The sequence below is a fragment of the Podarcis raffonei genome, chromosome Z, assembly GCF_027172205.1.
Source record: "Podarcis raffonei isolate rPodRaf1 chromosome Z, rPodRaf1.pri, whole genome shotgun sequence".
NCBI lineage: Eukaryota > Metazoa > Chordata > Lepidosauria > Squamata > Lacertidae > Podarcis > Podarcis raffonei.
Genome location: NC_070621.1, coordinates 39,406,124 through 39,420,986, shown reverse-complemented (window position 1 = coordinate 39,420,986; position 14,863 = coordinate 39,406,124). Strand labels below are relative to the sequence as shown.

Genomic DNA, 14,863 nt, shown 5'->3' with positions numbered 1-14,863 from the left:
ACTACCAAGAAAATGTAATAAACGAATAGACAGAACCTACCCAGATGACGCTGACACAAAACTCCACAGGCACACTATACAAAAGAATATAAGCCTCCCCACCCCACCCCTCTTCTCCTCTCTCTTCTTCCCCAACCTTATACTGTACTCAACACCAAGGTCTCATATGTAACTGATCTGTAAGAAAGACTGTAGAACTGTAGAACCTGAAAAAAGAGGCAAGGCATGTTCTTTTGTAAACCGAGAAAATCTTTAATAAAAATGTATTTTTTAAAAAAAGCTGCAGCCCTATGGCCACTGGGAGTATGTGTCAGACCTCCCTCTCCGAGTGTAGAGAGAAATTTGCCATCAGTGAAATCTGACCTTGTGAAGCTGCTCCCTGCTGCTATGGAAACCTTCACATCCCTTGCTTTACCAACACCAGAGCTTTAACCTCAACAGAAGTATAAAGAAGGCTTGGCTAAGGGCAGACTGGAAAAATGACCCCTGATATGACCACAAAATGGAGGAAACATACCAGCCCTGGAGCTGGCATATTTATTCTCCCCTCCCACTGTTTCCAATGGGAGCAATACTGCTAAAGGAAAAATCAAAACCTTAGAAAGAGGATCAATAATGCCACTTTGTTCCTGCTTTTGCTCTGCTGCCACAAACCCAGTAGTGTGTTTGGGGAAACTGGATTGTCCACCTTTGGTTCTCCCCACCCTGTTTGTTGAATTGTTCTGTAATGCTGCGAACACCCGCACACTGGTTTTGAAGACCATACAAAACTCTTTCCCCGCCCGCCCACCCATCTACTCAGTATTGTCAACTATGTCTCACTGACAGCAGCTCTGTCTCAAGTCATTCCTTCCTCATTATCTGCTACCTGATCCTTTTAACTAGAAATTTGACTTTTGTCATTCTGCATGCAAAATATGCGCCACACCACACAGTCTCTTTAGAAAGCATCTTTTTTTAAAAAAAAGATGAATATAGAAAACAGATAAACAGATATAAATACTGAATTTGAACTGTTCATTCTAATCACAGAGTTTGGGTTTAATGGGAACACAGCTTAACAGATTTGTCCAAGAGCTCTGAATTAGTTACAAGTGCTTTTGTTTTTCAACAGCTGCATATCCCCCCCATCTCTCAGCAAAATAGATTTCTGTAACTGCAAAAAATGTGCTATTTAACTAAAGTTCTGCTCAACTGAGATGTCTGGATATCTGTGCTAGATTTACAACTCTAAATATCCTTAGAACTTACTTTTTCTGTTTTCTCCTCTTCCTTTTCCTTTTCCTTCTCTTTCTCGTCAGTCTTTTCGGAAGACAATACAACCACTGTGAGCTTCCTCACAATTAGTTTGGCTTCTCCAATTTCTCGTTTATGTTCTTCAATAATAGTGTTGTCTGCTGGAAGAAGCTAAAGAGACAATTTGGATATTCTTATAAATAAAGGTGTTTTACTTAATTGTGAATAAATATGCCTACTGTAATCCTCAGTAAAACTCCACAAAACAGATACTTGAAATACCGGAGCTGAAGATTACGAGATTGAGAACAAGTATTGTGTCTCTGGCTTACATCCTTACCCCTCCCCCCACATGTGCCCACTTTCAAGTACATATATGGTTTATTAGTGTCAGTTCCTCATTATGTCCGAGCCAGAAACCAGTTTAAGCCAGGGTGGATAAAAACCAATGGTTTTTTTTTAAAAAAAAATTAATCAGATTTTTTTTATTTAAATGGGAGTTTTTTTATTTAGGGTGAGGCGGGGCAGATTGATGCAGAAAAATTCAATCTCATATTTTATGTAACAAAAATGAGTCAAGTAATAATTTTTTTTGTTTTATGCATGGCATAACTAATCAACATTATAATAGCAATCGAAAGAACCATTAAAGTTAGAAGATAATGAGAATATAACTTCAGTTTAAAAAAAAAGGGGGGTTCGTATCATTCTGCCCCACCTACAGGGCACTTTGATACACCGGATGGGGCACTTTGATACAAAGCATAAATTATATTAGAATCATAATTATTTACAAAAAAAAGATTTAAAAAAAATTTTTAGTGTGAGAAATCATAATCAGCTTTACCATTTGTTACTTAAAATCTAAATTATGTAGCAAAACAAAGTGTTTCACACATATCATAGACTTTATGGCAGGTTTTCTTAACAAAACCTCTCTTAATCTTTCCCCAAGACCTATCCATTTTAAAAAATCTTTGGAAAAACTTAAGTATAAGAACTCACATTAGGTAGTCAAAAAAAACAGTAATTTAAACAAAATGCTTATAAAAAAATAAGATAATAACATTTAGCTTCTATTGCACATTATATCCACTGAAGTCAATAGAAAAGTATAGAGAGATGATGTTTGAGATGTGCCCTTAGAGAAATTTGTTTTTGGCAACTACAAAACAACATCCCTGAAATCAATGCTTGCCTTATCTTCTACAATGGGGAAGGACAAACATACAAGATCCTAGTTTTCTCCTGAGAAATGACACTGAGATAAACTTACCATAACCAACTATATGAACAGTCCAGAATGCAAATGTGCACAGAAATTAGCAATGAGATACTGTTGTTGTTGTTTTTGTAAGCCACAAGTAACAATCTCAATAAAAATAATTCATATGAGCAGTTTTCACTTCAAGAAAAATAACTTACATGGACATAAAGGTCTTCCAAATCTATCAGATTGCTTTGCAAAAGTACTGCAGCAACTCTATACAAAGAAACAGGTGTCTCTCCATTTGGCTCCTAAAAAGAAAAGGCTAGCTTTAGAAAGGCAGTTCAGAGTGTTACAGAACATTAGAGGGTCCTCCATTTTAATACAAAGGTAAAGAGGGTGGAGGTTTAACAGAAGGCTTCTCCATACAAGAACTTGCACAGGCGTGCAATGAATCAGTTGTTATATTACCACTGCTTTTAAAAAAAGTCTAAGTGCTTAATCTTCTGGCAGCTCAATTTTCCTTAATTTTCTGTAATAACTTCTTTAATATAAAGTTTCTCTCAAATTAGCCTACTGTGACTGCAAAAAAACATAGATCCATTGGAGGGGGGATCACAAGAGGGGAAGAACAGAACAAAGAAGATTACATTCAGCTCTCCGTATACCCACGTTTTTCATCTCCTCCGTAGAGCCAGTTATGGTGACAGCTGCCCCTCTGCTTGAGCCAGAAACTGGCTTCAGAGGCAAAATGGTATTGTGATGGAGATAAGGATCAGCTATCACAGGGACTTGTCAGGCTCAGAAGATAAACCTTCACTATGGGAGAAAGATGAGCTCATCTCCCAAGTACAAAGCACTCAAATCCTAGCAATGCCAACACTGGGGAGGGAGGAGTTTGCTTCATCTCCCTTTTGGCACTTCCAAACATATTGTGGGTTGGAGTGGGAATGAGATAAGAGAATGCACGGTATGATGTCCTCTGTGCCAATTTCACATGATTTGATGCTTAAAACTATTCAGCACTGATTTGCAATCTTAATGCAAAAACACTCCATTAAATACGTATTAAATTTATCTCAATGTACAAATTTTCAAAACATTTTATCCTAAAATAAGCATTTTTAAATGTATTTTTGTACTGTTTAAAGACAAGAACAGTATAAAACAATTTGAAGGAGTGGAAAACACAAAGGGTATTTATAAACTGATCTGCATAGTAGCTCATTAAGAAGCATGAACATTTAAGGCTATGAGGCTCATTAAAACCTTAGGTCCAAGTAAACAAAATGTTAGCCATGTTTACCTTTTCACAGTCAACTCAATGAGGCTTAAGTACAACTAACTGGATCCAACACAAAATTATTTCGACTAATGTTTCATATTAAGAAAATAAGCATCAGGTAACTGAAAAACACACTAATACCAATGAATTTTAGACTACTAACACCTGCATTACCTGATAAAACTTGAATTTGAATCCAAGGATATGGCAGAGTGTTTGAGGTTCACACATGTACATGTAAGATTCTATCAAAGGTACAAAGAATTCATCATACTCTGGCCTGCATTCATAGACTTCTAAAATAATATCCAACACTCTATTGGGATCAAGGTTGAAGCACCCTACAAAAAAAAGGAGATTTAAAAAGTTATCACTGCCTAAGGCAGCTATAACAACCCTTTTAGCTGTATCAGAAAATGTTTTCTATCAATTCTAAACAGAAATCTATTAACTGTATTTCATAATTAGGCACACTAACATCAGTACATTTACAGGAATATGGAATTTGCCCTATGTCTTTACAGGACTAGATATAAGAATTAAGGGTTGTTTCTGACTAACTTAAGTTACAGTGGGTCTATTCGGAGTGTGACTTAGGTCAGATACCACACTTAGAAACTATAGAGACACGGCCAAAATTTCAGTTGGGCTGAATGTTCAAAACCAGGCAACATTCTTTTTTGTGGGGAGCAAGTGTTTATAAATTAAAATTAGCATTGGGTTAAATCCAAAACATATCATAGCTATCCAGGAAAAATGTCAAACATGCCAGTGTATTTGCCTTACCTATTAAAGATTTGATATTTTCTAAGATCAGTTCACTAGTGATATTGCCAGATAAATCTTGGCCCAGTTCAGCAATCAGTTTCGCATAACCTTCATTCTCTTCTCTTAATAAATTGAATTTCTGTTGTTTATAACTACAGAAAGAATAAAGAACAAAAATAACATGTTGACATTTTTAAATTAAAGCCGTCCTTACAGTAATACTGAACTGATCATATCTGCATTTATTTCTCTAGGTTTTCATATTACGGTTCCATAGATGTGAAATTGAATTCAATTTAAGAACTCGTTTATATGGTCTATTTAACCCAGGTATGGAGAACCTTTGGCCCTTCAGATGTTTGCTGAACTACAACTCTCATCATCTCTGGCCCTTGGCCATGCTTGCTAGGGCTGATGGGAGTTGTAGTTCAGCAACATCTGGAGGGCACAAGGTTCCCACTCTTGATTTAACTCTACTGCGTACAAGCTACATGCTGATACAAGCTGCTTACAGTGAGGGGGAGGGAAGTATTTGATCCCCTGCTAAATTTGCCCATTTGCCCTCTGACGAAGAAATGACCAGTCCATAACTTTAATGGTAGGTTTACTGTAGATGTGAGAGACAGAACAACAACAGGAAAACCCCCAGAAGACACAAGTCAGAAATTGATGTGCATTAGAATGAGTGAAATAAGTATTTGATCCCCTATCAACCAGCCAGATGTCAGGCTACCTGGTATCTTCACTGTATGTAATGAGCTGAGATTAGAAGCACCTGCTGTAAGGGAGAGGTCTTACCTGTAATCCCAGCTCATTTCAGTATCTGTACAAAAGACACCTGTCGACAGAAGCAATCAATCCAGCAGATTCCAAAGTAGCCACCATGACCAAGACCAAAGAGCTGCCCAAGGGGGTCAGGTACAAGACTGTACACCTGCACAAGGCTGGACTGGGCTACAAGACTACAGTGGTACCTCGGGTTATATATGCTTCAGGTTACAGACTCCGCTAACCCAGAAATAGTACCTCAGGTTAAGAACTTTGCTTCAGGATGAGAACAGAAATCGTGCTCCGGCGGCGCGGCAGCAGCGGGAGGCCCATTAGCTAAAGTGGTGCTTCAGGTTAAGAACAGTTTCAGGTTAAGAACGGACCTCCAGAACGAATTAAGTTCTTAACCTGAGGTACCACGGTATTGCCAAGCAGCTTGGTGAGAAGGTGACAACAGTTGGTGCAGTAATTCGCAAATGGAAGAAACACAAAATAACTGTCAACCTCTCTCGGTCTGGGGCTCCATGCAAGATCTCATCTCGTGGAGTTGCAATGATCAGGAGAACGGTGATGAAGCAGCCCAGAACTACACGGGGGGAACTTGTCAATGATCTCAGGGCAGCTGGGACCATAGTCACCATGAAAACAGTTGGTAACACACTACGCCGTGAAGGACTGATATCTTGCACAGCCTACAAGGTCCCCTTGCTCAAGATAGCACATGTGCATGCCTGTCTGCAGTTTGCCAATGCACATTTGAATGACCCAGAGGAGAACATTGGTCAGATGAGACCAAAATCGAGCTCTTTGGCATCAACTCAACTCGCCGTGTTTGGAGGAGGAGGAATGCTGCCTATGGCCCCAAGAACACCAGCCCCACCATCAGACATGGAGGGGTACATATTATGCTTTGGGGGTGTTTGTCTGCTAAGGGGACAGGACACCTTCACTGCATCGAAGGAAAAATGGACGGGACCATGTATCATCAAATCTTGGGTGAGCACCTCCTTCCCTCAGTCAGGGCACTGAAAATGGGTCGAGGATGGGTATTCCAGCATGACAATGACCCAAAACACAGGGCCAAGGCAACAAAGGAGTGGCTCAAGAAGCACATTAAGGTCCTGGAGTGGCCTAGCCAGTCTCCAGACCTTAATCCCATCGAAAATCTGTGGAGGGAGCTGAAGGTTTGAGTAGCTACACATCAGCCTCGAAATCCTACTGACTTGGAGAGGATCTGCAAAGAGGAGTGGGACAAAATACCTCCTGAGATGTGTGCAAACCTGGTGGCCACCTACCAGAAATGTCTGACCTCTGTAACTGCTAGCAAGGGTTTTGCCACCAAGTACTAAGTCATCTTTTGCAAAGTGATCAAATACTTATTTCCCTCATTATAATGCACATCAATCTCTGACTTTTGTCTTCTGGGTTTCGGGGGGTTTCCTGTTGTTAATTCTGTCTCTCACAGCTACAATAAACCTACCATTAAAATTATGGACTGGTCATTTCTTCGTCAGAGGGCAAACGGGCAAATTTAGCAGGGGATCAAATACTTTTCCCCCTCACTGTACATACCTGGAGCTCATTGAAAATACTGTGTGCAGATAGAAGTTGCAAACTGCTTCTTCCAGCTGCATTATTTTGCATCTATTAAATGCTTATACTGTATAGAGAGGTTCACCAGTCTTCAAGTAGTGGCTTTCTGTGTAGTGTCTGTGGGAGAGTGCAAAGCGTTAGGGTGTGGGTGTGCGCGCGTGTGTGTAACATCATACACAAAACTTTGGATCAAAATCTTTTGTCATCTTTGACATGGATGTATCTCATGACTGTAGGAATACCTTGCCCTGTTTCAAAAATAAGTTTCACTTTTTATTTTGTAATTAATGTTAAATGGTTCTCTGTTTGTAATACTGTACATGGGCACCAGGTTTTTGCACTGCGAGATCAGGAAATTAAGTTCTTCAAATATCTGAAAATTTCAGATATTTCATCTTGAGCATGATATACTACTGTATGTGTCTCTCTGGCTGCATTTTAGCCAAATACTTGAAGCATTTAGGCTAATAGCCTTTCTCAGCAGCCACATTCATCATGGTGGGCTAAAGCTACAAGTTGATGCATGCAGCTTAACATTGTATTTCATTGTTGTTGTTATATTATTGTTACATTATTATTATATGCAGTGAAACAAAACATGAAGGAGCAGCAGACTTCATGTCTGAACCAGGGTTTGTTTCTCTCCAACAAACTACATTCAGGAACAAACCACAAATACAATTTTGGATTGCTGCTGAGACATACACTCAATTGGAACTTAGTTTTGTACTTACAAAAGTTTTGTCTTGATTTTCACAGATTTCTGATTAAACTGCTGAGACTGCTTGATGAGCCCTAATGATTCTAATGTTTCTGGGTCCAGACGTTCTTTTAGTATAGTATCTGAAACCAAGTACTGAGTGGAAAAAGAGCACAATAGACATTATCTACTGCAGCATCTGACCTTTGGTTATCTTACAATGAAAACAAAAATAATTCAAATTAAAGACATGAAGATTCAGGCCTGGTGAAAAACCTGTACATGCAGCTGTACTGCTTCAGGCTGTGCTCATGCGACTGAACGTTTCTTGGTACAAAAAAGCCTTCCTAGCAAGAAAATGGGAGGTGTTTTCTAATCTAGATTTCTCTCTATAACATGGTACTTCTGAGAGAGAGAGACGACAGAGAGAAACATTCAGTCACTTGGAACCCCACTTTCAACCTAAAGAGGCACAGCTCAGACACAGGTTTAGCAGTGAACTGAGAACTAAGCCTAATCTCAAGGGGGGAAATTCTATATTTCACGTGTGCAGAACTGTATATATTCCACAAGAGGGCAGCAAAATAAACTGGAGACTAACTCATCTTTTCACAAATGGCCTGTCTCATATAAATGCATCAAATCTGGATAACGAAAATGTAGCTAAAATGTAGGGGTCAGCAATCTAATTATATCTTGATTAGAAATTTTAACATCGCCACCTAAAACTCAACATTTTCCTTTTTTTAAAGCAAAAAATATACAGAAGCATAACTTACCAAACATGCTGACACCAACTGCATGAACTGATCCCTCTTGCTTTTTTCTTCTAAGCAACTAGTTTCAATGTCTTAAAAAACAACACAGGAGAGGAATTGGCATAACGTATCAACAATATTTGCCTGATTTCTGAGTCTTCTGTTCTGTGATTTTTCATTTCAGAAAATATCCTGAAAATACACCTATCAAACAACTACCCCAGAATTCAGTGTTTCCGGAGTAGTTGTTTGATAGGTATAGTTGGCTCATAGGAATAGTTGACTATTCCAGTAATAAGGATTGATATTAGAGGTTTATTATTAAATATAAAATTATCTCATTCCCCAAACTTAAATTAGAATGCTATTTCCTGTAGTTTTGTTTTAAATAAAGCCCAGAATTACTTAATACAGTCATACCTCGGGTTGCGAATGTAATCCGTGAGGGAGGCATGTTCGCAACCCGCAGCACCTCGCCTGCGCACACAACGCAATTTGGCGCTTCTGCGCATGCGCAAAGCATGATTTAGTGCTTTTGTGCATGCGCGAGAGCCGAAACCCAGAAGTAACCTGTTTCGGTACTTCCGGGTTCGGTGCGGCCCGTAACCCAAAAATGCGCAACCCACAGCGTTCACAACCCGAGGTATGACTGTAGTGCAATCTTGTGCATGCTTCTTGAGAAGAAAACATCACTGCATTCAATAAGGCTGTCCTATGTAAGTGTGCACAGGTTTGCCAACTGCAGTCTAATGATACTAACACTCTTGTCTATTCACAGATCTAATCACAATTGTGACCAAATCACAAATCTAATCATTATTTAGCTCAGGCCTTGATAAGAGAGAAATAATTTCAGACATGATTTACAATCCGCCTACATCTAGATTTGTATCAAATTTTCTCTCTCCTGCAATGTTTTAACACAACTAGCAAACCTCTATGCCTATAAAGAGAATCTATCAGCAGTTAAAACAAAAACTGCCAAGGTTGCAAAAGTCTAGGACTATTTTATTTCTAATACACATGCCTTCCTTTTAATAATTTTTTTAGTTTTTTCTCCTTTTTCATATTTCTAATCGGAATCATTTTTCGTAAGCAACAGTTAATACATTAATTAGATTAAATTTGAAAATAGGAATAGGAAACTATTTCCCATGAACTTGCTTTGAAAACCTTTAAGGCATCAAAACTGTAAATAATAATGGCACCAAACTTAGAATATAACTAATTTCATTTATTTAAAGCATGATTACTCAGATATAGAATACAATGTGTTCATTGCTGAATAATAACCAAGCTTTAGAAATCACTAAGATAGAATGGTCCAAGATAGTCACATTAAACCTCAACAATTGTTTGGTCAGTGGATCATCATCCTCTAATTTTATAGTAGGTAGGAATTTATGCTTTTGGATAGGCAATTTATTCTATAAGCATAAGCATATACAGTAGGGATGCGGGTGGTGCTGTGGGTAAAAGCCTCAGCACCTAGGGCTTGCCGATCGAAAGGTCGGCGGTTCGAATCCCCGCGGCGGGGTGCGCTCCCGTTGCTCGGTCCCAGCGCATGCCAACCTAGCAGTTCGAAAGCACCCCCGGGTGCAAGTAGATAAATAGGGACCGCTTACTAGCGGGAAGGTAAACGGCGTTTCCGTGTGCTGCGCTGGCTCGCCAGATGCAGCCTTGTCACGCTGGCCACGTGATCCGGAAGTGTCTCCGGACAGCGCTGGCCCCTGGCCTCTTAAGTGAGATGGGCGCACAACCCCAGAGTCTGTCAAGACTGGCCCGTACGCGCAGGGGTACCTTTACCTTTACCTTTAAGCATATACAGTACTCAGATGTTGCTACAGAAACTTGCTTTACATGTACAATGGTACCTCTGGTTACAAATGCTTCAGGTTACAAACTCTGCTAACCCAGAAGTAGCTGCTCCTGGTTGCAAACTTTGCCCCAGGATGTGAATGGAAATAACATGCTGGAGGCGCGCGCACAGCGGGAGGCCCCATTAGAAAAACCGCGCCTCGGGATAAGAATGGTTTCAGCTTAAGAACGGACCTCCGGAACGAAGTAAGTTCGTAACCAGAGGTACCACTGTACAAGCAACAATGTAAGCTAACATATATGATTTTTGGACTGCTTTTCTGTGCAAAATACTTATCTAAGCATAATGCATGGGTAGCAAATTTCTTTTCAATATCTGCTAAACCAAATTAAAGTAGCGTGTTTTAAGAAACTGGTTAAAAAACAGATTGAACAACAAAAAACTTGCCACAAACACAACAATGTAAAGTTGTCCTGTTCAAATTTCCAGCAAGACCTGTTCTTTTTTAGGACACTTTGATTTTGCATCTCTCCCCTACTGCTCTCTCACTCATCAATAGACATGCAGCGTTCCATAATCACTGATCATACTCGGTCCTTATTGGACTTGTGTGGGTGAGTTCTCCCCACCCCACCCCGTTTACTATACTCCCGCAAACCTTGAGGTTTCTCCAAGCATAATGATAGTCCCTCTTGCATCTGAATACTCCTGTTTTGGCTACACAGTCATCAGCACTAAGCACCTGAGCTTGCTATTAGAAGAAGTGATTATTTCAAGAGAAGTTAACCTCATCCCTTCATGGTGACCTGGGTGCTACATACTAAATGTGACAGTGCTTCTGAAGGTAAAGGAGGGGTGGACTTACCTAAAATACAAAATACATCTGCCAGAATGGAAGGCATGTCATCACGAAATTCCTATTAAAAGAAAAGAGTTTGATGAGTACAGTAAATATGTTTTAACTGTATACATCACAGTGTCTCTCCAACAGCTAAGGAAAACAGATACAACTGTTAAGTCTCACATGTTTTTGGTTTTTATCCAAAGAGCAATGGCAAACTGCCTCTGCAGTATAATCCAGAGGTCATCAGCTATAAGCTATTATAAAACACAGACTATTTAAGAACAGTGACTATAGCAGTCCCAAGAAACACCATTTAAAGCACAAGGTGAAATCCCCTTCACCCTCAAACTCAAATGTAGGGCATGAAACTGGTTAAATTATATTTTCTGAAATCCCACTGATTTCAGTGGAGAAGTTAAGCATGAACAAGTGTTCACCCGTAGACATCAATAGCATTTAAACATGGGCTGAATTAGCTTGGCTTAACTGTGCCCTTAGTCGTTTTAGACCGGGGTCAGCAAACTTTGTTCTGGTTCACCATCCCCCAGACCTTGTGGCGGACCGGACCATGCACATGCGGCAGAGGGGGCCTCTCTCTCTTCCCCTCTCTTGCCCAGCCCCTCCCCCCCTGCCTACCTATGCTACTGCCGTCGGCACTGCGCTATCCCAACTGCAACTCCTGTGCCTGCACACTTGCGAGAGGTGGGCGGCAGCGGGACCAGCAGCAAGAAAGGGCTCCTTTCGGGCGACTCGTCCCTCCGCTGCCCGCCTCACTCGAGTATAAGCCGAGGGGGGCTTTTTCAGCATAAAAATGTACTTATACTCGAGTGTATACGGTAAATAGTATAATTACATCAAAATGAATCAGAAACAGATTTTGTTATTAGTAGACAGCCTGACATTCAAACCTCCTACTTAGAACATTCTGGCACAAGAAAAAGAATTGTGGCAGAAAACCATTCTCCAACTTGTTCAGTTTCATTTGGAAATTTCAAACAGCGTTGAACTAAGAAGGCTAAGCAAGAAGTTTTGGTAACAGGTACCACAAAAATATACTTACTATTACATCATTAAAAACACTGGAAGCTTGATCGTGCTTTAGGTTTCCCTTGACAACATGGTATGCAAGCTCATATAAAGCCTGCTGGATACCTGCAAGACATTGGGGGGGGGGAGTTGACTGAATTATGTAATTTTAATCTCTGATGAGGGTATTTTATAGCATTCCTATACAATAATTTCACATAATTCATTTTGTTATTTCCAATTGTGTTCTAATTATGGCTGAACATTACCAAGATAGATTTCAATCCAATTCTTTTTTTGCCAAAACCTGTTTTTGCCAAAAATGATATCAAGACAGGTTTTTGATAAAAGGTGAAAAAAGTCTAATATATAGGTATCAGAGCAGTGTGCTGTTGCACAGTTCCTATTAGTTTCAAGAAGGCTTGCAAAAGGGAATGTTCCAAATGACTGTGCAAGAGCTCTGATCCAAAAGTAAACAAATTTTATCTATTACACACTCAATTATCTCTTTTCAAGTTTATCACAGTTACTATTGCAACAAGAAAACATTGCTTAAACCAAAAAGTGCAAAGAACTGTGATCTGCTCACAGTACTAATGGATAAGTTTAATTTAACTCATTTTGAACCTTTTGCACCGTTACTTTATCCTCAAGACACTTCTGGAGGAGTGAAGGAAGCTCCTCACACTTATTAGCTGTATCATCCTTCCTTCTACCATAGGAAGAAGCAAATTAAGTAGGCATACCTCAGGTTTATTTGAATATAAAGTCTCTTCTCCAGGATAGAACCCACAGCACTACTGAGTACCTCCTGAGTAAAGTATAGGGACAAAGTATTGCCCCAGCATCCCCTCTTTTATTCATGATAAAGTTTGTCCTTTTAACAGTAGTCTGGAATGAGTGATTACTATCTCAGACAGTCCAAGGGCTGGCATGCAACTATTTGGACTGTATATACTTTCTTCTTTGAATAAACTTTCCCATGCATATGTTAAAATGTTTTTAAGATGTTCATTTGAAAAGTAGTTAGCTATGTGGTGTGGAATGGCTGCTATACAAAAATCATGTTTAAAACTAGTTTGAAGGCACACAACTGGTTTTGAAAGTTTCTAGATCCTGACCTCTATAAATAGCTATCCTAGTTAATGTGTAGGATTAATTTCATTATTTTTTAATAAAAAAAGCCTTAAATGTATTTACTTACCTCTGAAAGTTACATTTTCAGACAGATTACGGCAAAGCTGCAAACTAAAACAAATGAAATGGATTTTTTAAGCATCTTAGTTCCCAGAAAGTTCACCTACTGAAAATTTATTATTTTGATTGTGTGGTAGAATATTCAAAATTTTGTAACTCAGTAATACATTATACTGAAAATTGATGCTAAAGACAGGATAACGGATAAACAAGTACAGTAATACCTTGGTCCTATAACCCATCCACCGAGGCAGCAACTCCAATCAGTGGTGGAGGGGAGTTTTCAACCTGGCCCTCCTCCACACCCGCTTGAATTCTTGCTCTTGAGGAAGCCAGCCTTTTCCCACTTTTGGCTGGCAGATATAGAAGATGCCCTGCTTCTCCCACTGCTAACTTATTGACAGCTCATCTGGGCTCAACCTACCAGGGAAGTGGGGACTATATAAAGCCCAGGGCTGATACCAAATGGGAGTCATCCCCTTGGGGAGAGCAACTTCATGGGGAGAGCAAGGGCAAGGGCTACCTGCTTAACATCATCCTAATTGTTTTTACTGTTTCTTAATGTGTTTTGCCTTTGGAGGGAAGAAAAGATGTATGTGGGAGGAGAGGAGCTGGGGAGAGTAGGAGGAGCCCCAATCACAGGGGAAGCCTGGTATGTGTGGTGGGGCAGACACGGCAGAGGCAGTTCGTGGCTGTGCTATGTGCCAGCACCCGCACCCCACAACCTGGGGAACTGCGCTTGCCCTATCAGCCAGCCCTTAAGTCTGAAGCTGCTACTGTTGAATGCCAGGTAGACTCTAAATAAAATCTCCCTCAACCATGATGTGATTGTGGACAATGAGACTGATCAGGTCTGTATTACGGAGACCTAGGTGGGCGAGAAAAGAGGAGTTGGTTTCACCCAGATATGCCCACTTAGGTACTCAGGCAGCATCAGTGCAGACTTGAGGGTCAGGGAGCGTGAATTGTGGTGGTTCGAGTCCTACTTGGATTGGATGCTTGGGGAGTGTTGTTCAGGATCATGGAGCCTTCAAGAGAGGGGTGGTGGTCCTTAAGGTTCAATTTTATATTCTATGCTGTTTAACATCAATATGAAACTAGTCAGTAGGGTCATCCCAGGTTTGGGACTACATGGTCACACAGCTCTGCTTCTTCTTTACATTTGCAGGTGTGACAGTGGATATGCAGGACCACTGTCTTGCCTCAGTAATGGACTGGATGAGAGCCAATAGGCTGAAACTCAATCCAGCACAGTTAGGGGGTGGTCCCCTAGACCAGATGGATAAGAGGTGGCCTGCTCTTGATGGGGTTAAACTGCCTCTGAATGAGCAGTTATGTAGCTTAGGGCATTTCTGGATCTTTTTCCTGTCACTTGAGGCTCAGGTAGCCTCAGTGGCATGGAGTGCATTCCATCAACCTTGGTTGCTGGCTCAGCTGCGCCCCTACCTGGAAAGTGAAAGCCTAACGTCTATGCTCTGCTTCAGTTCAGAAACTTAAGCTGGTACAGAATGTGGTGGCCATATAACACCAATCCTGGTTTGACTACACCAGGTCCAATTCAAAGTGCTGGTTTTGACTTATAAAGTCTTAAATGGCTCAGGACTGCAATACCTACAAGTACCACCCTCTTCCCATATGAACTGACCCAGACCCTATAATCAT

General features: G+C 40.3%; 1 protein-coding gene across 6 annotated transcripts in view; it reads right to left on the bottom strand.

Moving 5' to 3' along the window:
- Window positions 1–14,863, bottom strand: part of THOC2 (THO complex subunit 2) — a 57,814-nt gene that overhangs the window by 34,120 nt on the left and 8,831 nt on the right. For all 6 annotated transcript variants that reach the window (XR_008328413.1, XR_008328414.1, XR_008328415.1 and 3 more), the window contains exons 2-10: window positions 13,209–13,252; window positions 12,039–12,130; window positions 11,000–11,051; window positions 8,337–8,407; window positions 7,592–7,713; window positions 4,515–4,648; window positions 3,903–4,069; window positions 2,662–2,754; window positions 1,252–1,407 (exon numbers count right to left, since the gene is read on the bottom strand). Coding sequence is in view for 2 of the 6 variants with exons in the window: in XM_053373234.1 (XP_053229209.1) it covers window positions 1,252–1,407; window positions 2,662–2,754; window positions 3,903–4,069; window positions 4,515–4,648; window positions 7,592–7,713; window positions 8,337–8,407; window positions 11,000–11,051; window positions 12,039–12,130; window positions 13,209–13,252 (931 nt within the window). In the remaining 4 variants the exon portion in view is untranslated. The remainder of the gene's footprint in view (window positions 1–1,251; window positions 1,408–2,661; window positions 2,755–3,902; window positions 4,070–4,514; window positions 4,649–7,591; window positions 7,714–8,336; window positions 8,408–10,999; window positions 11,052–12,038; window positions 12,131–13,208; window positions 13,253–14,863) is intronic.